The sequence below is a fragment of the Somniosus microcephalus genome, unplaced genomic scaffold (genome assembly GCF_052327205.1).
Source record: "Somniosus microcephalus isolate GS21.2 unplaced genomic scaffold, FLI_Smic_1.0 scaffold440, whole genome shotgun sequence".
NCBI classification, from domain to species: domain Eukaryota; kingdom Metazoa; phylum Chordata; class Chondrichthyes; order Squaliformes; family Somniosidae; genus Somniosus; species Somniosus microcephalus.
This window is the reverse complement of record NW_028225627.1, coordinates 12,755-29,150: the sequence shown is the minus strand read 5'-3', so window position 1 is coordinate 29,150 and position 16,396 is coordinate 12,755. Positions and strand designations below refer to the sequence as shown.

At 47.4% G+C, this 16,396-nt stretch overlaps 1 protein-coding gene across 1 annotated transcript; it reads right to left on the bottom strand.

Moving 5' to 3' along the window:
* Positions 1–6,116: 6,116 nt before the first annotated feature.
* On the bottom strand, positions 6,117–9,155 carry LOC147081749 (ferritin heavy chain, oocyte isoform-like). The gene is made up of 4 exons (XM_085980722.1): positions 9,000–9,155; positions 8,130–8,276; positions 7,243–7,368; positions 6,117–6,408 (listed from the first exon to the last, which is right to left on the bottom strand). The coding sequence occupies exons 1-4, from the start codon at positions 9,099–9,101 to the stop codon at positions 6,262–6,264; spliced, it is 522 nt and encodes a 173-aa protein (XP_085836848.1). The 5' UTR covers positions 9,102–9,155; the 3' UTR covers positions 6,117–6,261.
* Positions 9,156–16,396: the final 7,241 nt, after the last annotated feature.

Sequence of the window (16,396 nt, the reverse complement as noted above, 5' to 3'; positions counted from 1 at the left end):
TTCTCTACGACTCCTTACAAGCAGAGTGCGAGAAGTTGAAAAAACAGTATGAACAGGCCCAGACTACAATTCTGGAGGGGGTTAACTCAGCAACCTCCGAAAAGCTAGTTTCGTTGGAAGTATATGAGCAACTAAAGGTTGAACATGAGCAAGAAGTCCAAAGGCTGCAGGAAATTCTTGAGGAGCTCAGGGCCAAGACAGACTCATCGGTAGAAGTTCCATACATAGATGAGGATGTAGAGGTGAAAGACATGGCAGAACTCATAAAAATATGGAAGGAAGCCCAAGACAAATATGAGGCGGCAATTACCGAGGTTGACCGACTTGAAGAACAGTTTCAACTGGGAATGGGCCCTGAACATGAGCTAGAGAGCATCGAGGCGCAACTTCTCCAAGCACTGGAAGCCAAAGTACAAGAGGAAGAGAAGATGAAAGCATTGGAGAAAATGATGGATGAAATGGAGGAGTACGCTGAATTACGTCCAGGGGAACAGGAGAATGGGGAAACAGCTACTTCAGTAGAAGGATTAAATAGCCTGATAACGAAATCCCTGAAGGAAGGGAAAGGATTGAACGCACAAATGAGGCCAGGAGGGAAGGAAGGGCAGACATCCGAGGAAGAGCAGGATGAATATGATTGCTTGAAGAAGGGTTTTGACCTGTTGAGTGACACCGAATGTTATGAGGATGTGGTCTGCCCAAATTGTGATGGGTACTCCCAAAGTGCTGAAATCCTGAGGAAGCACTTAAGGTCTAAGGAACATAGAGAGTTGGTGGCGCTACAGATGGCAGCCGGGAAAAGAGCTCAGAGAGTTTCAAAAAGGCAGAAAAGAAAAAGAAGAAGCAGAAAATAATAACTGTTTAAAATATTATTACTTCTACTACCTCAGTCCGAACACTACGAAAGGTGCTAAATTTGTAAAATAAATCCAGGGACATTATCAAGACAGCCAGTGGGTTGTATAAGTCCGCACTGCTGGTTCAACAGGACGAAAGTACAAGCTGTTAAAAAAAAAAAAAAAAGGCTATGGAGGATGCTGTCTGGAACGAATTAATACCAGAGACTGAATTTATGAACTGTTCCCACAGAGACTGAACCTGTAAACTGATTCCACTGAGAGTATGTTTGTAAACTGTTATATGACGTTGACTCCATTGAGAGTATATCTGTAAATTGTTATATGACGTTGACTCCATCGAGATTATATCTGCAAACTGTTTATATAAAGTTGAAGATTGTATGTTTAACGGGATTCTGTAAGTAATAAGCTAGTAAGGGAGGAGTGTTGTGTATGTAACCGTTTACCTTTAAGGGAACTATAGAATGTAACCGTTCGCCTTTAAGAGCACTACTTTAGGGTGGCACTATCTATTGGCTCATGTATACTGTAATACCGATAGTGACCACACCAGTATATAAGGGTTGTGATACGTTAACTAGGGCAGAATCGCCCGAGCCTCTGAATAGTAAAGACGTGTTTTATTTTGTTAACAGTGGAGTCTGTGATTATTTATAATACAACCCACAGACTTAACAGATCTCTACAGTATTCGCCGGATAGAGTCTCCCAGTTCATCGTCATTTGCTGCATGCTGCACAACCTGGCTATCTGCAGGACTCAGGCACTGCCACCTCACGTTGGGCCACCGCCTCAGGAGGACGAGCAGGAGGACCATGAGGAGGAGGAGGAGGAGGAGGAGGAGTACCAGCCCAGAAGGGAGCCACAAGGTCCAAGGGCTGTCCGCCGGCGGCTTATTGAACGACACTTCTAGGCCCCCTGTCAGGGAATGGCTTGTGGCAATGAACGCACCTGAATGCAGCCGCTCCGCAAGCCCTCAGCCGGTTAACGCAACAACCACTTGAAACATGACACCTGGACAAGCTGAATAAATAAAAAGCTTTATTTAACAAACTCAGGGCCCTTCCCACATGAAACAGAAAAACAGACAAGACCCCCAAAAAACAGTGAAAAACATATCTCACTCCCACAACCTGGGGAGGAATAACAAAACTTGTCAATCCAATTGGCCTTCATCTTCGGCCTTTCCAAAATAAGCCCCCCCCCCTCCAGAACACAAACACCCCCATATAAAAAAAACAGTTGCCGACACCCTCTACTTGGTGTGCCGAGAGGGCGAGTACTTGTGCAGGCTTCTCCGGCCCCTGCCCGACCTGTTGCTCCACCTCAACCTGGGCCCTGTGGGTGTTGGAAGGCTGGGGGAAGGCTCCTGAGGGCCACAATGCGTAACGGCAGATGCCCTTGGGGGTCGGCCTAGACGAGGTCCGGCCCTGGAGGGTCCGGCTGCTGACTGCTGCAGCTGTGGCTGGGCAGCATCAGTCTCTGCAGCAGCTCGTCGCACCTTGGCTGGCGGAGTGGCAGTGGCGGCTGCAGCAATGGGGGCAAGCTGGCTGATGCCAGGCGCTCGCTGGTCGCCAGAGACACTGGCACTCGGCCGGGCTGGCACTGCAGCAAGCGCAGCAATCTGGTGGAGGCCAGACCGCTGTGCTGCAGCAGGGCGGCGGGTGCCCTGTCGATGTTTCCGTGACACAGCGAGTGTGGCAGAAGTGAGTGCCCGAACTGCCCTGTTCTGTGCCCGCATCAGATCAGCCAGTGTCTGCACGGCACCACTCATGAACTCGCGACTCGCGTCCTGTGCTGCCGCGAGTTGGTCGACACCCCTGGCCTGTGCTGCCGCGAGTCGGTCGACACCCCTGGCCTGTGAGTCCCCGAAAGCGGCCACACTATGAGCCAGGGACTCAATGGCCTGAGGCAACTGTCCCACAACCCCCATGAGCTCGTTGTGGCACCGCTCGGAGGCCGCAGACATTTCATCAAGGAGGCGCACCTCCTGGGCGAGGACCGTCTCCGGACTGGAGGGCGGACTCTCCATCTGGGGAGAAGGCCGCCGAGCTGCCCGACCCTTCCCGCGTGCCTGGACGCCACTGGGCCCAGCAACTGCCCTCCCCTGCAGCACTTCCCCCCTCTGGGGAGAAGGCAGCCGTGCTGCCCGACCCTTCCCGCGTGTCTGGACGCCACTGGGCCCAGGAGCTACACCCCCCTGCAACACTTCCCCCCTCTGGGGAGAAGGTAGCCGTGCTGCCCGACCCTTCCCGCGTGCCTGGACGCCACTGGGCCCAGGAGCTACACCCCCCTGCAACACTTCCCCCCTCTGGGGAGAAGGCAGCCGTGCTGCCCGACCCTTCCCGCCTGCCTGGACGCCACTGGGCCCAGGAGCAGCACCCCCCTGCAACACTTCCCCCTGGCTCTCCTCCAGGCAAGACGTGTCCCCTCCATTGCCATCCCCTGGCGCGGATGAGGGTTCCCCCGATGTGCCGCCTTCCTCTTTGTCCTCGTCGTCCTCCTCTTCCGAGGGACTGGCACTCTCAGCTTCATGGACCTCCTCCTCACCAGCTGAAAGCAGGAAGGCACAAGAGTAGCTTTAGAGTGAGGACAGGGCGTCAGCGAGGGAGGCATGAGTGGTGGCATTATGCGCATTGGTCAGACAGTGGCAAAGGATGTAGATCTGAAGCGCAAGGGGAACGAGAGAGGTCCAAACGGTCATGTCCTTACCATTGGGGCCCAGCACAGGGTCGGCATCTCCAATAGCAACGGGGCCAACCACCCGGCCACGCATGAGTCGAGCCACGCGCTCCTCCAGGTCACTGAGCTCCTGGAACTGGCCACGGCCTCCCCCGGTGACATTCTGGCTCTTCATATTCTTGGCCAGCTTGGCCTGCAAGAGAAAGGAAGGCCTCTAAATACAGTATGTTGCCCTGTTGTTGTCTGCACTGCCTCCCATGGTCGAATAGCATGGCCAGTGTGGTGCCCTGTTGTTGTGTGCAGTGCCTCCCATGGTCGAATAGCATGGCCAGTGTGGTGCCCTGTTGTTGTGTGCACTGCCTCCCATGGTCGAACAGCATGGCCAATGTGGTGCCCTGTTGTTGTGTGCACTGCCTCCCATGGTCGAATAGCTTGGCCAGTGTGTAAAGTGCAGAAAGTGCTATTGATGATCATGCCAGTGCCATAGCTGCGGGAGGAGGGATGGCCATTAGGCCTTTGAGGTCCCTTTGCCCATAATGTGAGGTGCATATGCAAGGATGAGGAGGACACTGGAAAGGGTACTCACCCTGACCATCCGAGTGAGGTCGTTGTGCTTCTTGCGGCATTGGTCCGCACTCCTGGGGACATCGCTGGTGGATGACACCCTGTGGGCGATTTCCCTCCAGGCTCTCCTGTACTGCCTCCTGGGAGCCTTCTTGCCACTGTCCGGGCACAAGATCTCTCTTCTCTTTTCAAAAGCCTTAAGCAGCACCCTCAAAGCATGCTCTGAGAAGCGCTGCGCTCGTTCACGGGACTTCTGCATGGCTTCAGGCGCTATTTAGGTCCACCAGCAGTGTTTAGGCCTAGCTGCAGGGCTCCACTATCCAGGGCGTGGCAGCAGACAAAGTCGACCCTTCCCCCTTTAAGAGCTGGCCGGCGTCAGGGTGTCTGCTGTCAATCAAAACATGACCGCACCTGCGCTGCGCCCGGCCTCGGCGTTATCAGTCCGCACCGCCGGCTTAGCGCCTAATGACAGGAGTGCAACACCAGTTTCAGCGCTCGCCCAAACTCCTTGGCCAAATCTACTGAATTTCGGCGAAGTGGCCTACACTTTCCGGCGGGCGCTAACTTTAGCGCCCGCCCGACTTTACCGCCCCAGAAGTGGCGCGACTGAATTTCTAGGCCGTGGATTCTTCAGGAACACTCAGAAATCACCGCACACTTTGTGGGTTAAGGGCAGTCTTTTGGAACAGTTGTGGCCATTAGCGATATACCGAATGAATTAGCGAAAATAATCTAGCTACTATTTGATCAGAATTAGCTAGTGGATCCCTACTGTCTTGTTTTGCACACTTTGTACAAAAATAATAAATTGAAGGACAACGGATTTTTACAATTTAAACTCTTTTAATGAAGCACCGTTTGGACAAGATGGAGTTCGGACCCCTGGGTCTTCTGAACAATAGCAGTCCTTACAGATGCCTGCAGGCCAATGACAACGCAACATGTGATCACGTGAATACAATAGGTATTGCTTCGATGCCTGCAGGCCAATGATAATTCAGTATGCAAATGTTACACCTACAACAATGCTGCTGCAATAGAAAGTAAGTAAGTTTTTGGTAGAAAAATCATTGGCTTGAATAGGATTGATATGATTGTGGCAGAGACCACATAGGGACAGTAACACAATTCACTATGTATAGGCAATGTTATCGCTCCACGTTATGTACGGAACTTGGTTGGGTTATCGGAGCAGGGTCCCTTTAAGAGTCGTCGATTGTGTGTCGATGTCATAGCCCTGCGACGAGGCCGAGTCCCTCAGTCCATGCGGAGAGTTAATAAAGCTAACACGTGTTTTTCTTTGCTGCTATGAAAGTCTCGCACTCTATTTCCAGTGACTCCTACATGATTACTGATTTAGCTTCACTTTACCCAACACCAACAAACTCCCCGTAGGACACACTACTGCTCGATTCAGACTAGTGCTTTACTTAATCCCAGACATCAAGTATTGCCGTCGGTGGGGCTAGAAAAAGAAAGTAACCTGGGAAAGAAAGAGAATGATAAACAGAAATGATCCTGCCCAAATGGAAGTTTCTAAGATGGCCAACGCTGTACTGTGTACACATGTCACACAGCTTTGGCAATCTAGTGCGTGACTTGTGCCATCAGTCAAATGTAAAGACAGCTCAATAGCAGATCATTCCCCCACCTTTACAGGTAAAAGTCTGAAGCAAGACACCAGGCATGTACTCTCCCTTCTCCTGACTGAAGAGTCACTACTGTCAGCACTAATTCAACCCCCTTCACCCTTGCCCATTTCTTTGTTTTAAACCACCACAGCTTAATGACTGTTTGCTGGCAGATGTTATAAAAAACCCTTTTCAGCAGGAACTGTTACCAAGAGCTCAGAAAACCATTAGAATCCTCTCCAGTGATGATTTGAAGATGTGGGCACAGCCATCCTGGGAGTGACTTCTGTATTTTTAACTTGGATCATATTACACAGCTGTGTATTGTGCAGTGGGATCTTAACCAGATCAGCTATTTAATTAAACAAAGACAAACCAGTTCAATGATGAATAACCTTTATTTCCATGTACTGTGACAGTTAGATGAGAAAACTGGGAAATAATGACAACCAAAGTATTCACCACCAGAAGTTGGTCACACTTCATTTGCAACCTGTATAGAACTAATGGTTCAAGAATCCCATTCAACTCAGGCTGTGCTTGTCAAACAGGTACTCTCCCATGCCATTCTCAGGGGCTCCCAGTCTCTTCAAGTTGGTGATGTGATCTCCAAGCTTCTTGATCATCTTCACTTGCTCATCCAAGTAGTGGGTCTCCAGGAAGTCACACAACTGAAAGTGAAAAACAAAGCACAATTAGCTCAGAGGAGACATCATCAAAGGCCTTCGGAGCTTCACCGCCCATGGAGATGGTCCTTTATCTTCTACTGGATGGGGTAACTGGTACAAGTGCTGCAGAGAAATAGGTGGATTGGACGTCAGATTAGATTTACTCCAAGAGTAATGCATTTACCAATTTAAAATTGGAAAGCAGAACCCCCTTCAGTTACAACTTATCCTTTGGTGTCCCAATTTCAATCTGCTTTATGCACTGGCCTCATCTCAGTGAGATCCTGATGTTGAAGTCTTTTGTGAAAGATCATCAGAAACCTATTGGGCATGGAGATATTGCTAAAGATCAGTGATCAGATTAAGCTCCCCAGATAGCCTTCAACTCACCCAAAACATGGCAAGTGTCAGCCATGGCTTACTGGTACCACTGCCAGTCAGAAGGCCCTGGGTTGTCCCATTTCAGAGAATTGAGTGAAAACCAACACTTCACTGCAGTACTGAGGGAGAGCTGCAATGTCAGAGGTATTGTCTTTTGGATAAAACAGTACACAAGGTCTTGTCTGCCCACATGGTACTATTTCAAAGAAAAAAAACTGGAATGTCAGTGTCCTGGCCAATATTGATCACTAACCAACTTAATAAAACAGACTATCTGGTGATTTCTCTCATTTCTGCAGCAGGATCTTGGTGTGCAGATTGACTGCCATGTTGCAAACATTACAATAATGACACTTCAAGAAGTACTGAATTGGCTGTAGTGTTTTTGGACACCGACGACAAGGAAGGCACTGTAGATATGCAAATCTTTCTTTAAATGAGACATTAGGAACTTACATGAGGGTCAGTGTTCCCAGTGGAGAGTTGGTGTAGATCCAACAGACTCTGGTTGACATCCTTCTCCAGCTGCAGAGCTCTCTGCATCACCACTAGGCCATTGCTCCACTCATCCTGCTCTGGTTTCTGAGAGTTTGTAGGGGTGGGGTATAGAGTAACATTGGAAGAAATTAGTTAACAGACTTGAACATTTCAGGAGTTAGTCAGATCACAACCCAATGTCATTCTTGATATTCTAAGCCAGGATTTTAACCAGACAGTTCATCAAGAATTCTCTTTGGAATGAGTTATTTGACTTGAAATCACAGCACTATAGGCTCTAAAGTGAGATCACCTAAAATGGAGCACAATATTCCAAATGAGGTCTATCTAGCAGTAATTGCAGTAACACTTCCTTGCTTTCTATTCTATGCCAGAACATGAAGCCCACCTTTCAATCAGCCTTTTGTCTCTGCAAGCTAGCTTCTAAATGACATCTGTACTGGGACACACCCCAAATCCCTACACTCTTACATCTGATGTGAACATCAACCACTTCCTTCCAGTCAACCCCCTAGCCAGTCTCCAATTTTGCCCTGGAGCTCACTATAGACCCTAGCTCAGCAGATCACTATTTGCACATTTAGATCATATGCACTAGTCACCATCCAGTGGTCTATTTTATACCAACTGCCTCCTACTCCACCCAGTTTTATTGGGGTCACAAGGTTGCTTCTAATGCACTTCCAATTTCTGCCAGCAATCTCCTGCCTTCTGAAAATCCATGCATACAACAATCATTGAGCCTCCTCTTGGAACAACTTCCATGACTCAGATAATCTAGTATGAGGTAACTAGCCTACTTTTCACAAAACCATGGCAATTCTTCAAAGTTTGCTGAATCTAACCTTGACATCCTCCAGGACAACACGCCCCCCACGCATATTCTGGAATTTCAGCAGTTTCTCAGCATGCTCACGTTCCTCATGTGACTGCTCCTTGAAGAACTCGGCAAAGTGACGCAGGGCAACATCATCCCGGTCAAAGTAATACGACTGCAGGGAGAGAGAAAAATGGAAAAGAGACAATTGAAATCTAGATCTGATCCATGGCCAACTCAAATGGTAGCAACACCAATACTTTCCAAATCCTTTTTGAATATGTTGGAAGCTCCTCATTGAAGTAGCTCAACAGAATAGGAGGTTATGTTACTAGAAAATATTAGCGAGCTTTAATGCTTTTTGGAATAAAGCTCTCAACTACACTTGGTCAAAATATCTGTGGTATCTTCTTTTGTTCCCAGATGAAAGTCTAAAAAGCAGAGAAGGAAAAGAGCCAAATCTTTAAAATTAAATAGTTTAACACCATCCTCAGGTGAGAAAGACTAACAGGATTCATTCAATTAGAGGGGGATAAAAACTGGCCAGAACCAGCCAATGTTTCACTAACTAGTCACCCAATTCAATCTAATTGTTGCCATCCAAGTTGGAAGTTGACTAGTTTTAGTGAATCTTCAAGATGAACCCTCCATTACAAACTTGATGAAACCCTGGAGTTAGTTTCAAATATAAACACATCAGAATAGGACAGAGCTATTACAGAGCAGGAAAGAGTCCTTCTGCAAGATCACTGTCTTAAGAGCATTCACTGGATTAAGACTGGGGAGGGCTATAGAGAGACCCTCTAAAGCCCATTCATTGACCTAGAGAAATTCTACCTGCTTAGAATAAAATAACAGCCTTAATTTTGAAATAGGACCCCAAAAATACAAAACTCACCATGGAGAGATAAACATAGGAGGAATAGAGCTCCATGTTGATCTGCTTGTTGACAGCATCCTCACAGTCCTTGTGATAGTTCTGACGCACTTGGGAGGCCATCTTAACTCTTCCTGTTGCAAAGCACTGAGCTCAAACTCCACTGTAGTAACAACCTAACCTCTACCCTCACAAGCTCCTGCATTTCAACAGGGTCTGGCATGATCAATGATGATTGACAATCCCTGTGAGCCAGTCAGGATCTTCCATCAATCCAGGCACCAATTAACAAAGGAGAGGGGGCGGTGTGTGATACCCAGAGCCAATCAGAGCTTTGGAATACAGAGGTTTGGATGATTATTCTGTGATGTCATTGCTGTTGGTTTCTTTGACTTTCCTCAAACTGAATTTGAAAGCGTCTCTGTTCTCAGAATCAGAGTTTCACAACATATCTCAAAGAGCTCGATGAAATTCCACCCTACAGATGGTGTCGAGCACAGCCGGCTCTAAGTTAACCCGTCTCTCGGAGAATTGATGGGCATCTCGGTGGCTCCAGAATGAGTCCGTGATACCAAGGTTCACAATGTTGACCACAATAGATTGAAAGAGACTGACCTACACCAGTCAGTCTGCAGTGGATCTGCAAAGCAGCCCACAACGAGTTGGGGAAATGGAAAGTGGATCAGTGGGGAGCTTCAGACAGAATCTGTTGCTCCGTCACTGTAAAGTGCGATGTGGACTTTTATCCCCATGAAATTTAAGAGCTGTAAAGTCCTGTGGTTAGTTTGCACTGTTTCCTCATCTCCTGCAAACCCCGGGTCTGTTTTGAGGAATGGTTTTATACCAGAAAGGTCAAGTGTCTCGTGTTTTCTCGACCGATGCTGCCTGACCTGCTGAGTGTCTCCAGCGTTTTCTGTTTTTCTTTGAGATTTCCAGTATCATAGAGTCATAGAGTAATACAGCACGGATAGAGGCCCTCGGCCCATCATGTCCGCGCCGGCCATCAAGCCCTGTCTAATCTAATCCCATATTCCAGCATTTGTTCCGTAGCCTTGTATGCTATGGCATTTCAAGTGCTCATCCAAATGCTTCTTAAATGTTGTGAGGGTTTCTGCCTCCACAACCCTTTCAGGCAGTGAGTTCCAGACTCCAACCACCCTCTGGGTGAAAAAGTTATTTCTCAAATCCCCTCTAAACCTCCCGCCCTTTACCTTGAATCTATGCCCCCTAGTTATTGACCCCTCTACTAAGGGAAAAAGCTCCTCAGCATCCATCCTATCTATGCCCCTCATCATTTTGTACACCTCAATCATGTCCCCCCTCAGCCTCCTCTGCTCCAAGGAAAACAAACCCAATCTGCCCAGTCTCTCTTCATAGCTGAAGCGCTCCAGCCCTGGTAACATCCTGGTGAACCTCCTCTGCACCCTCTCTAACGCGATCACATCCTTCCTGTAGTGTGGCGACCAGAACTGCACACTGTATTCCAGCTGTGGCCTAACCAGTGTTTTATACAGCTCCATCATAACCTCCTTGCTCTTATATTCAATGCCTCGGCCAATGAAGGCAAGTATCCCATATGCCTTTTTTACCACATTATCCACCTGTTCCGCCGCCTTCAGGGATCTGTGTACTCGCACACCCAGATCCCTCTGACCCTCCGTCTTGCCTAGGGTCTTTCCATTCATTGTGTATTCCCTTGCCTTGTTAGTCCCCACAAAGTGCATCACCTTGCACTTTTCCGTGTTAAATTCCATTTGCCACTGTTCCGCCCATCTGACCAACCCATCTATATCGTCCTGCAGACTGAGGCTACCCTCCTCGCTATTTACCACCCTACCAATTTTTGTATCATCCGCGAACTTACTGATCATACCCTTTACATTCATATCCAAGTCATTAATGTAGACCACTAACAGCAAGGGACCCAGCACCGATCCCTGTGGTACCCCACTGGCCACAGGCTTCCAGTCACAAAAACAACCTTCGACCATCACCCTCTGCCTTCTGCCACTAAGCCAGTTTTGTATCCAATGTGCCAAGGCACCCTGGATTCCATGGGCTCTTACCTTCTTGACCAGTCTCCTGTGCGGGACTTTATCGAAGGCCTTACTGAAATCCATCTATACCACATCCACTGCGTTGCCCTCATCCACACACCTAGTCACCCCCTCAAAAAATTCAATCAAATTAGTCAGACATGATCTTCCCTTGACAAAGCCATGTTGACTATCCCTGATTAATCCTTGCCTCTCCAAGTGGAGACAAATTTTGTCCCTCAGAATTTTTTCCATGAATTTTTCTACCACTGATGTTAGGCTCACTGGCCTGTAGTTCCCCGGTTTTTCCCTACTACACTTCTTGAATAATGGTACTACATTAGCGGTTCTCCAGTCCTCTGGCACATCCCCTGTGGCCAGAGAGGTCCTGAATATATGTGTTAGAGCCCCCGCAATCTCTTCCTTTGCCTCACCCAGCAACCTGGGATACGTTTCATTCGGGCCTGGGGATTTATCCATTTTTAGGCCAGCTAAAACCGCCAATACCTCCTCCCTCTCGATGTTAATATGTTCGAGCATATCACATTCCCCCCGCCCTATTTCTATGTCTACATCGTCCTTCTCCATCGTGAAAACAGATGCAAAAAATTCATTTAGAACCCCTGCTACATCTTCCGGCTCCACACACAGATTGCCACTTTTGTCCCTAATGGGCCCTATTTTTTCCCTAGTTATCCTCTTACCCTTAATATACTTATAAAACATCTTAGGATTTTCCTTTATTTTGCTCGCCAGTGTTATTTCATGGCCCCTCCTTGATCTCCTACTTTCTTTTTTAAGTATCCCCCTGCACTTTTTGCACTCCTCCAGGGCTTCCTCCGTCTTTAGCCTTTTGTATCTACCAAAAGCCCTCCTTTTTTCCCTAATCCATTCTCGTATATCCCCTGACATCCAAGGTTCCCTGTGGTTTTTGGAACCACTCTTGACCTTTACGGGAACATGTTGCCATTGTATGATCTCAATCTCCCTTCTGAAAGCCTCCCATTGCTCCGATGCGGATTTTCCTACAAGTAGCTGATCCCAGTCCATTTTGGCCAGATCCTGCCTTATCCTATTAAAATCGGCCTTCCCCCAATTTAGAACCTTTATTTCCGGCCCATCCCTGTCCTTTTCCATGACCACCTTAAATCTTACCATATTATGGTCACTATCACCAAAGTGCTCACCTACTAGCACTTTTTCCACTTGGCCGGCCACATTCCGTAGAATTAGGTCCAGTACCGCCCCCTCTCTTGTAGGACTTTCTACATGCTGGCTCATAAAGATCTCCTGGATCCACGTTAAGAATTCTACACCCTCTGAGCCTTTCACACTCTGACTATCCCAGTTAATATTGGGGAAGTTGAAATCCCCCATTATTATTACTCTATTATTTGCACATTTCTCTGAGATTTGCCTACATATCTGTTCCTCTATCTCCCCCTGACTGTTTGGAGGCCTATAGTACACTCCCAGCAAAGTGCTTGCCCCCTTTTTGTTTTTAAGCTCCACCCATATGGCCTCATTAGAGGAACCTGCTAATATATCAGGTAATTGACTCCTTAATTAATATTGCGACACCCCCTCCTCTTATACCTCCCCCTCTGTCTCGCCTGAAGATTCTGTACCCCGGAATATTGAGCTGCCAGTCTTGCCCCTCCCTCAACCATGTCTCCGTGATAGCAACAATATCATACTCCCATGTGTTTATCAACACCTTCAGTTCATCCACCTTATTTGCAAGACTCCTTGCATTAAAATAGATGCCATCCAGCCTTGCCCTCATATATTTGCCCTGTCTACCAAGCTGACTTGCTTTTTTCTCTATAATTGGCAGCACATCACCCCCTATTTCAGCTCCCCTCTGTATCCCATCCCCCTGCCAAGTTAGTTTAAACCCCCCCCCAACAGTGCTAGCAAACCTCCCCGCAAGGATATTTGTCCCGCTCTGGTTCAGGTGCAACCCGTCCGACTTGTACAAGTCCCACCTTTCCCAGAAGCAGGCCCAGAGATCCAGGAAAGTAAAACCCTCCCCCCTACACCAACTCTTTAGCCATGCATTCATCTGCTCTATCCTCCCATTCCTATACTTACTAGCATGTGGCACTGGGAGTAATCCAGAGATTACAACCTTCGAGGTCCTGCTCTTTAATCTGTTACCTAGCTCCCTAAATTCTTGATGCAGGACCTCCTCCCCCTTCCTTCCTATGTCGTTGGTCCCAATGTGGACCACGACCTCTGCCTGCTCACTCTCCCCCTTAAGAATGCCCTGCAGCCGCTCAGTGACATCCCAGACCCTGGCCCCAGGGAGGCAACAAACCATCCTGGAGTCACGTTTGCGGCCACAGAAATGCCTATCTGTTCCCCTTACGATAGAATCCCCTACCACTATTGCTCTCCCACTCTTTTTTCTCCCTTTCTGAGCAGCAGAAGCGTCCCTGGTGCCAGGAAGCTGGCTGCTGCTGCCTTCCCCTGGTGAGTCATCCCCCTCAACAGTATCCAACTTGGTATACTTGTTTGAAAGGGGGATGTCCGCAGGGGTTCCCTGCACTTCCTGCCTGCCTCTGTTGCTCCGCCTGATGGTCACCCCCTGTGCAGCCCTACCCTGAGGCGTGAACAACTCGCTAAATGTGCTATCCATGACCCTCTCAGCATTGCGCATGCTCCAAAATTCATCCACCCGCAGCTCGAGCGCCGCAATGCGGTCTACAAGTAGCTGCAGCTGGATGCATTTCCCGCGCGCATGGTCGTCAGGGACACTGGCAGCGTCCCTGATTTCCCACATGGAGCAAGAGGAGCAGAACACGGGTCTGAACTCTCCTGCCATGACTTACTCCTTTAATTAATCTAAAAAATTAATCAATACCCCAGTTACAGGTATACTCTAGGGCGCTTTATTTACCAACTGTCCCCACTACACCAGAGACCCTAGAAATTTAACACCACAGAAGTCAAGCTTGTATTGAAAAGAAATACTCACCAACCAATCACTTACCTGCTCCCTGGTGACGTCACACTCTGATTACTTTTTACCTCTCTCCTCTGCTGTTGCTTTGGTATGCCTCAGTATCTGCAGTATTTCGGTTTGTGTTCCTATCCTGTTGTAACTCTGGTCCAACTACCAGGCATTTAATAGGACCACAAAACTGTTATGTTCATTAATAACTAGTCTTTTGTAATAAGAACAGCTAGCTTTTGCTAGACACTTTATTGAGCACATGTGGACTAGGTACAGTATCTGTAGAGGCCTCCATCTTGACTGCTGCCTTGTGGGTGGCCTAGTGCATTGTGGGTAGCCCACTCTTATATACATGCAGCACCACCTAGTGTATCATTCCAGAATGACAGGTTACTGATCATTACATCCCCCTTTCTTTGAGGTTAAACAAAATCAGTATCAATCAATATCAATCAATAACAACATAAACATCTTCAACAGTCAATACATTTTCAATGTAGTTTTCTTTGTACTCAAAGATTAAGTCTATCAGGCTTTTTCACTTCACGTGTGGATCTTCTCAGCACAGGTAAGTCTGCTGTTTTTTCATGAGAGCCTGTATGTGTATTTGTGTTAGATTGTTCTGGTGGTGAGTGACAAGATTCAGTTGCGGCATTGTCATCGATTTGCTCTTCGATAGTCTCTTGTGTTTTTAGGAGGGAACGGCGGTTCCTCCTGAGAATATGTCCTTCCTCAGTTCTAACAGTGTATGACCTTGGTCCTACTTCCTCAAGAATTGTAGCTTTCCTGTTCCATGCATCTGGATCCTCAATCCTGACAACATCATCCCTTGTCAATGGTTTCAGAGTTTTGGATGACTTGTCATAGTATGATTTCTGTTTCAGCTTTAACAGTTGAAGTCTCTGTCTCAGTTCCTTACTCTGCTTTTCTTTTGCACAGCAGGGTAGCATGGTACGCAACTTGCGACCCATTAGGAGTTCAGCAGGTGAAGAACCAGAGTCCAAAGGCGAGGCTCGGTAGCTCAGCAGGGCGAGATAAGGATCAGACTTGCTTTCTGTCGCTTTCTTCAGTAGCTGCTCGAGAACTTGAACACCTTTCTCTGCCTTACCATTCGACTGAGCGTACAAAGGACTGGATGTGATGTGTTGAAAGTCATAATGTGCTGCAAACTGTTGCCACTCCTTACAGTTGAAGCACGGACCATTGTCGCTAACGGCAATCCTGGGAATTCCATGTCTGGCGAAGATGGATTTCACATGCATTATGACACTGCTTGCTGTGGTGCTTGAGAGCAGCGCCATCTCAGGATAGTTAGAATAGTAGTCAATCACTATTAGATAGTCTTTACCATTTAAATGAAAAAGGTCCATACCAACCTTTTGCCATGGTGCTGTTGGTATGTCAGCTACTATCATTGGTTCCTTTGCTTGTTTGTTTTGGTGTTTCTGACATGTCTCACATTTGCCTATCATGTTCTCAATGTCCTTATTTATATCAGGCCAATAAACAGTGTCTCTTGCTCTCCTTTTGCATTTTTCAATTCCGAGGTGTCCCTCATGAATCCTTTTGAGCATGTCTTGATGTAGAGCCTGTGGAATGACTATTCTGTTCTGTTTTAGTAATAGTCCACTTGCGACACTCAATTCTGACCTTATGTGAGAATATTTTGGACAGGAACCTTTTGGCCAACCATGATGAATGTTCTCTATTACTGTTTGTAATACTGTATCTTTTACTGTTTCTTCTGCTATTTGCTTTGATTTTGTGTCTGACACGGGCAGCGCAGCAGTGACCATACTCACATGAACATCCACGTCTTCTTCAGTAGAGCTCACATGACTCATTGTGGGTGCTCGGGATAGTGCATCTGCTAACACTATGTATTTGCCTGGTGTGCAGATCAGTTCAAAGTCATATCTTTGCAGCTTCATTATGAGTCGTTGAATCCTTGGAGACATCTCATTCAGGTTCTTTTTCATGACGGCAGCCAGTGGGCTGTGGTCTGTCTCAACTGTGAAGGTGGGAAGTCCATATATGTAGCCATGAAACTTTTCTAGTCCAACTACCAAGCCTAGACATTCCTTTTCAATCTGGGCGTATCGGCACTCAGTATCAGTCATAGACCTGGAGGCATAGGCAACAGGCTTCCAATCTTCACCCTCTGCTTGTAGCAAGACCGCACCTAGGCCATCTTTTGATGCATCTGTTGACACTTTGATTCTTTTTGTTGGGTCAAAGAAGGTGAGTACAGGTGTGGTTGTTGTAAAGTCTGTGGGTTGTTTAGTTAATCAATACACAGACTCCAAGAGTAACTTAAAACAGGACTTTACTTTTCGAAGGTCAGGGTGAATCTGCCCAATAAATCCTGACACAACACTTATATACTGGTGTGGTCACCATCGGTATTACAGTATACAGAAGCC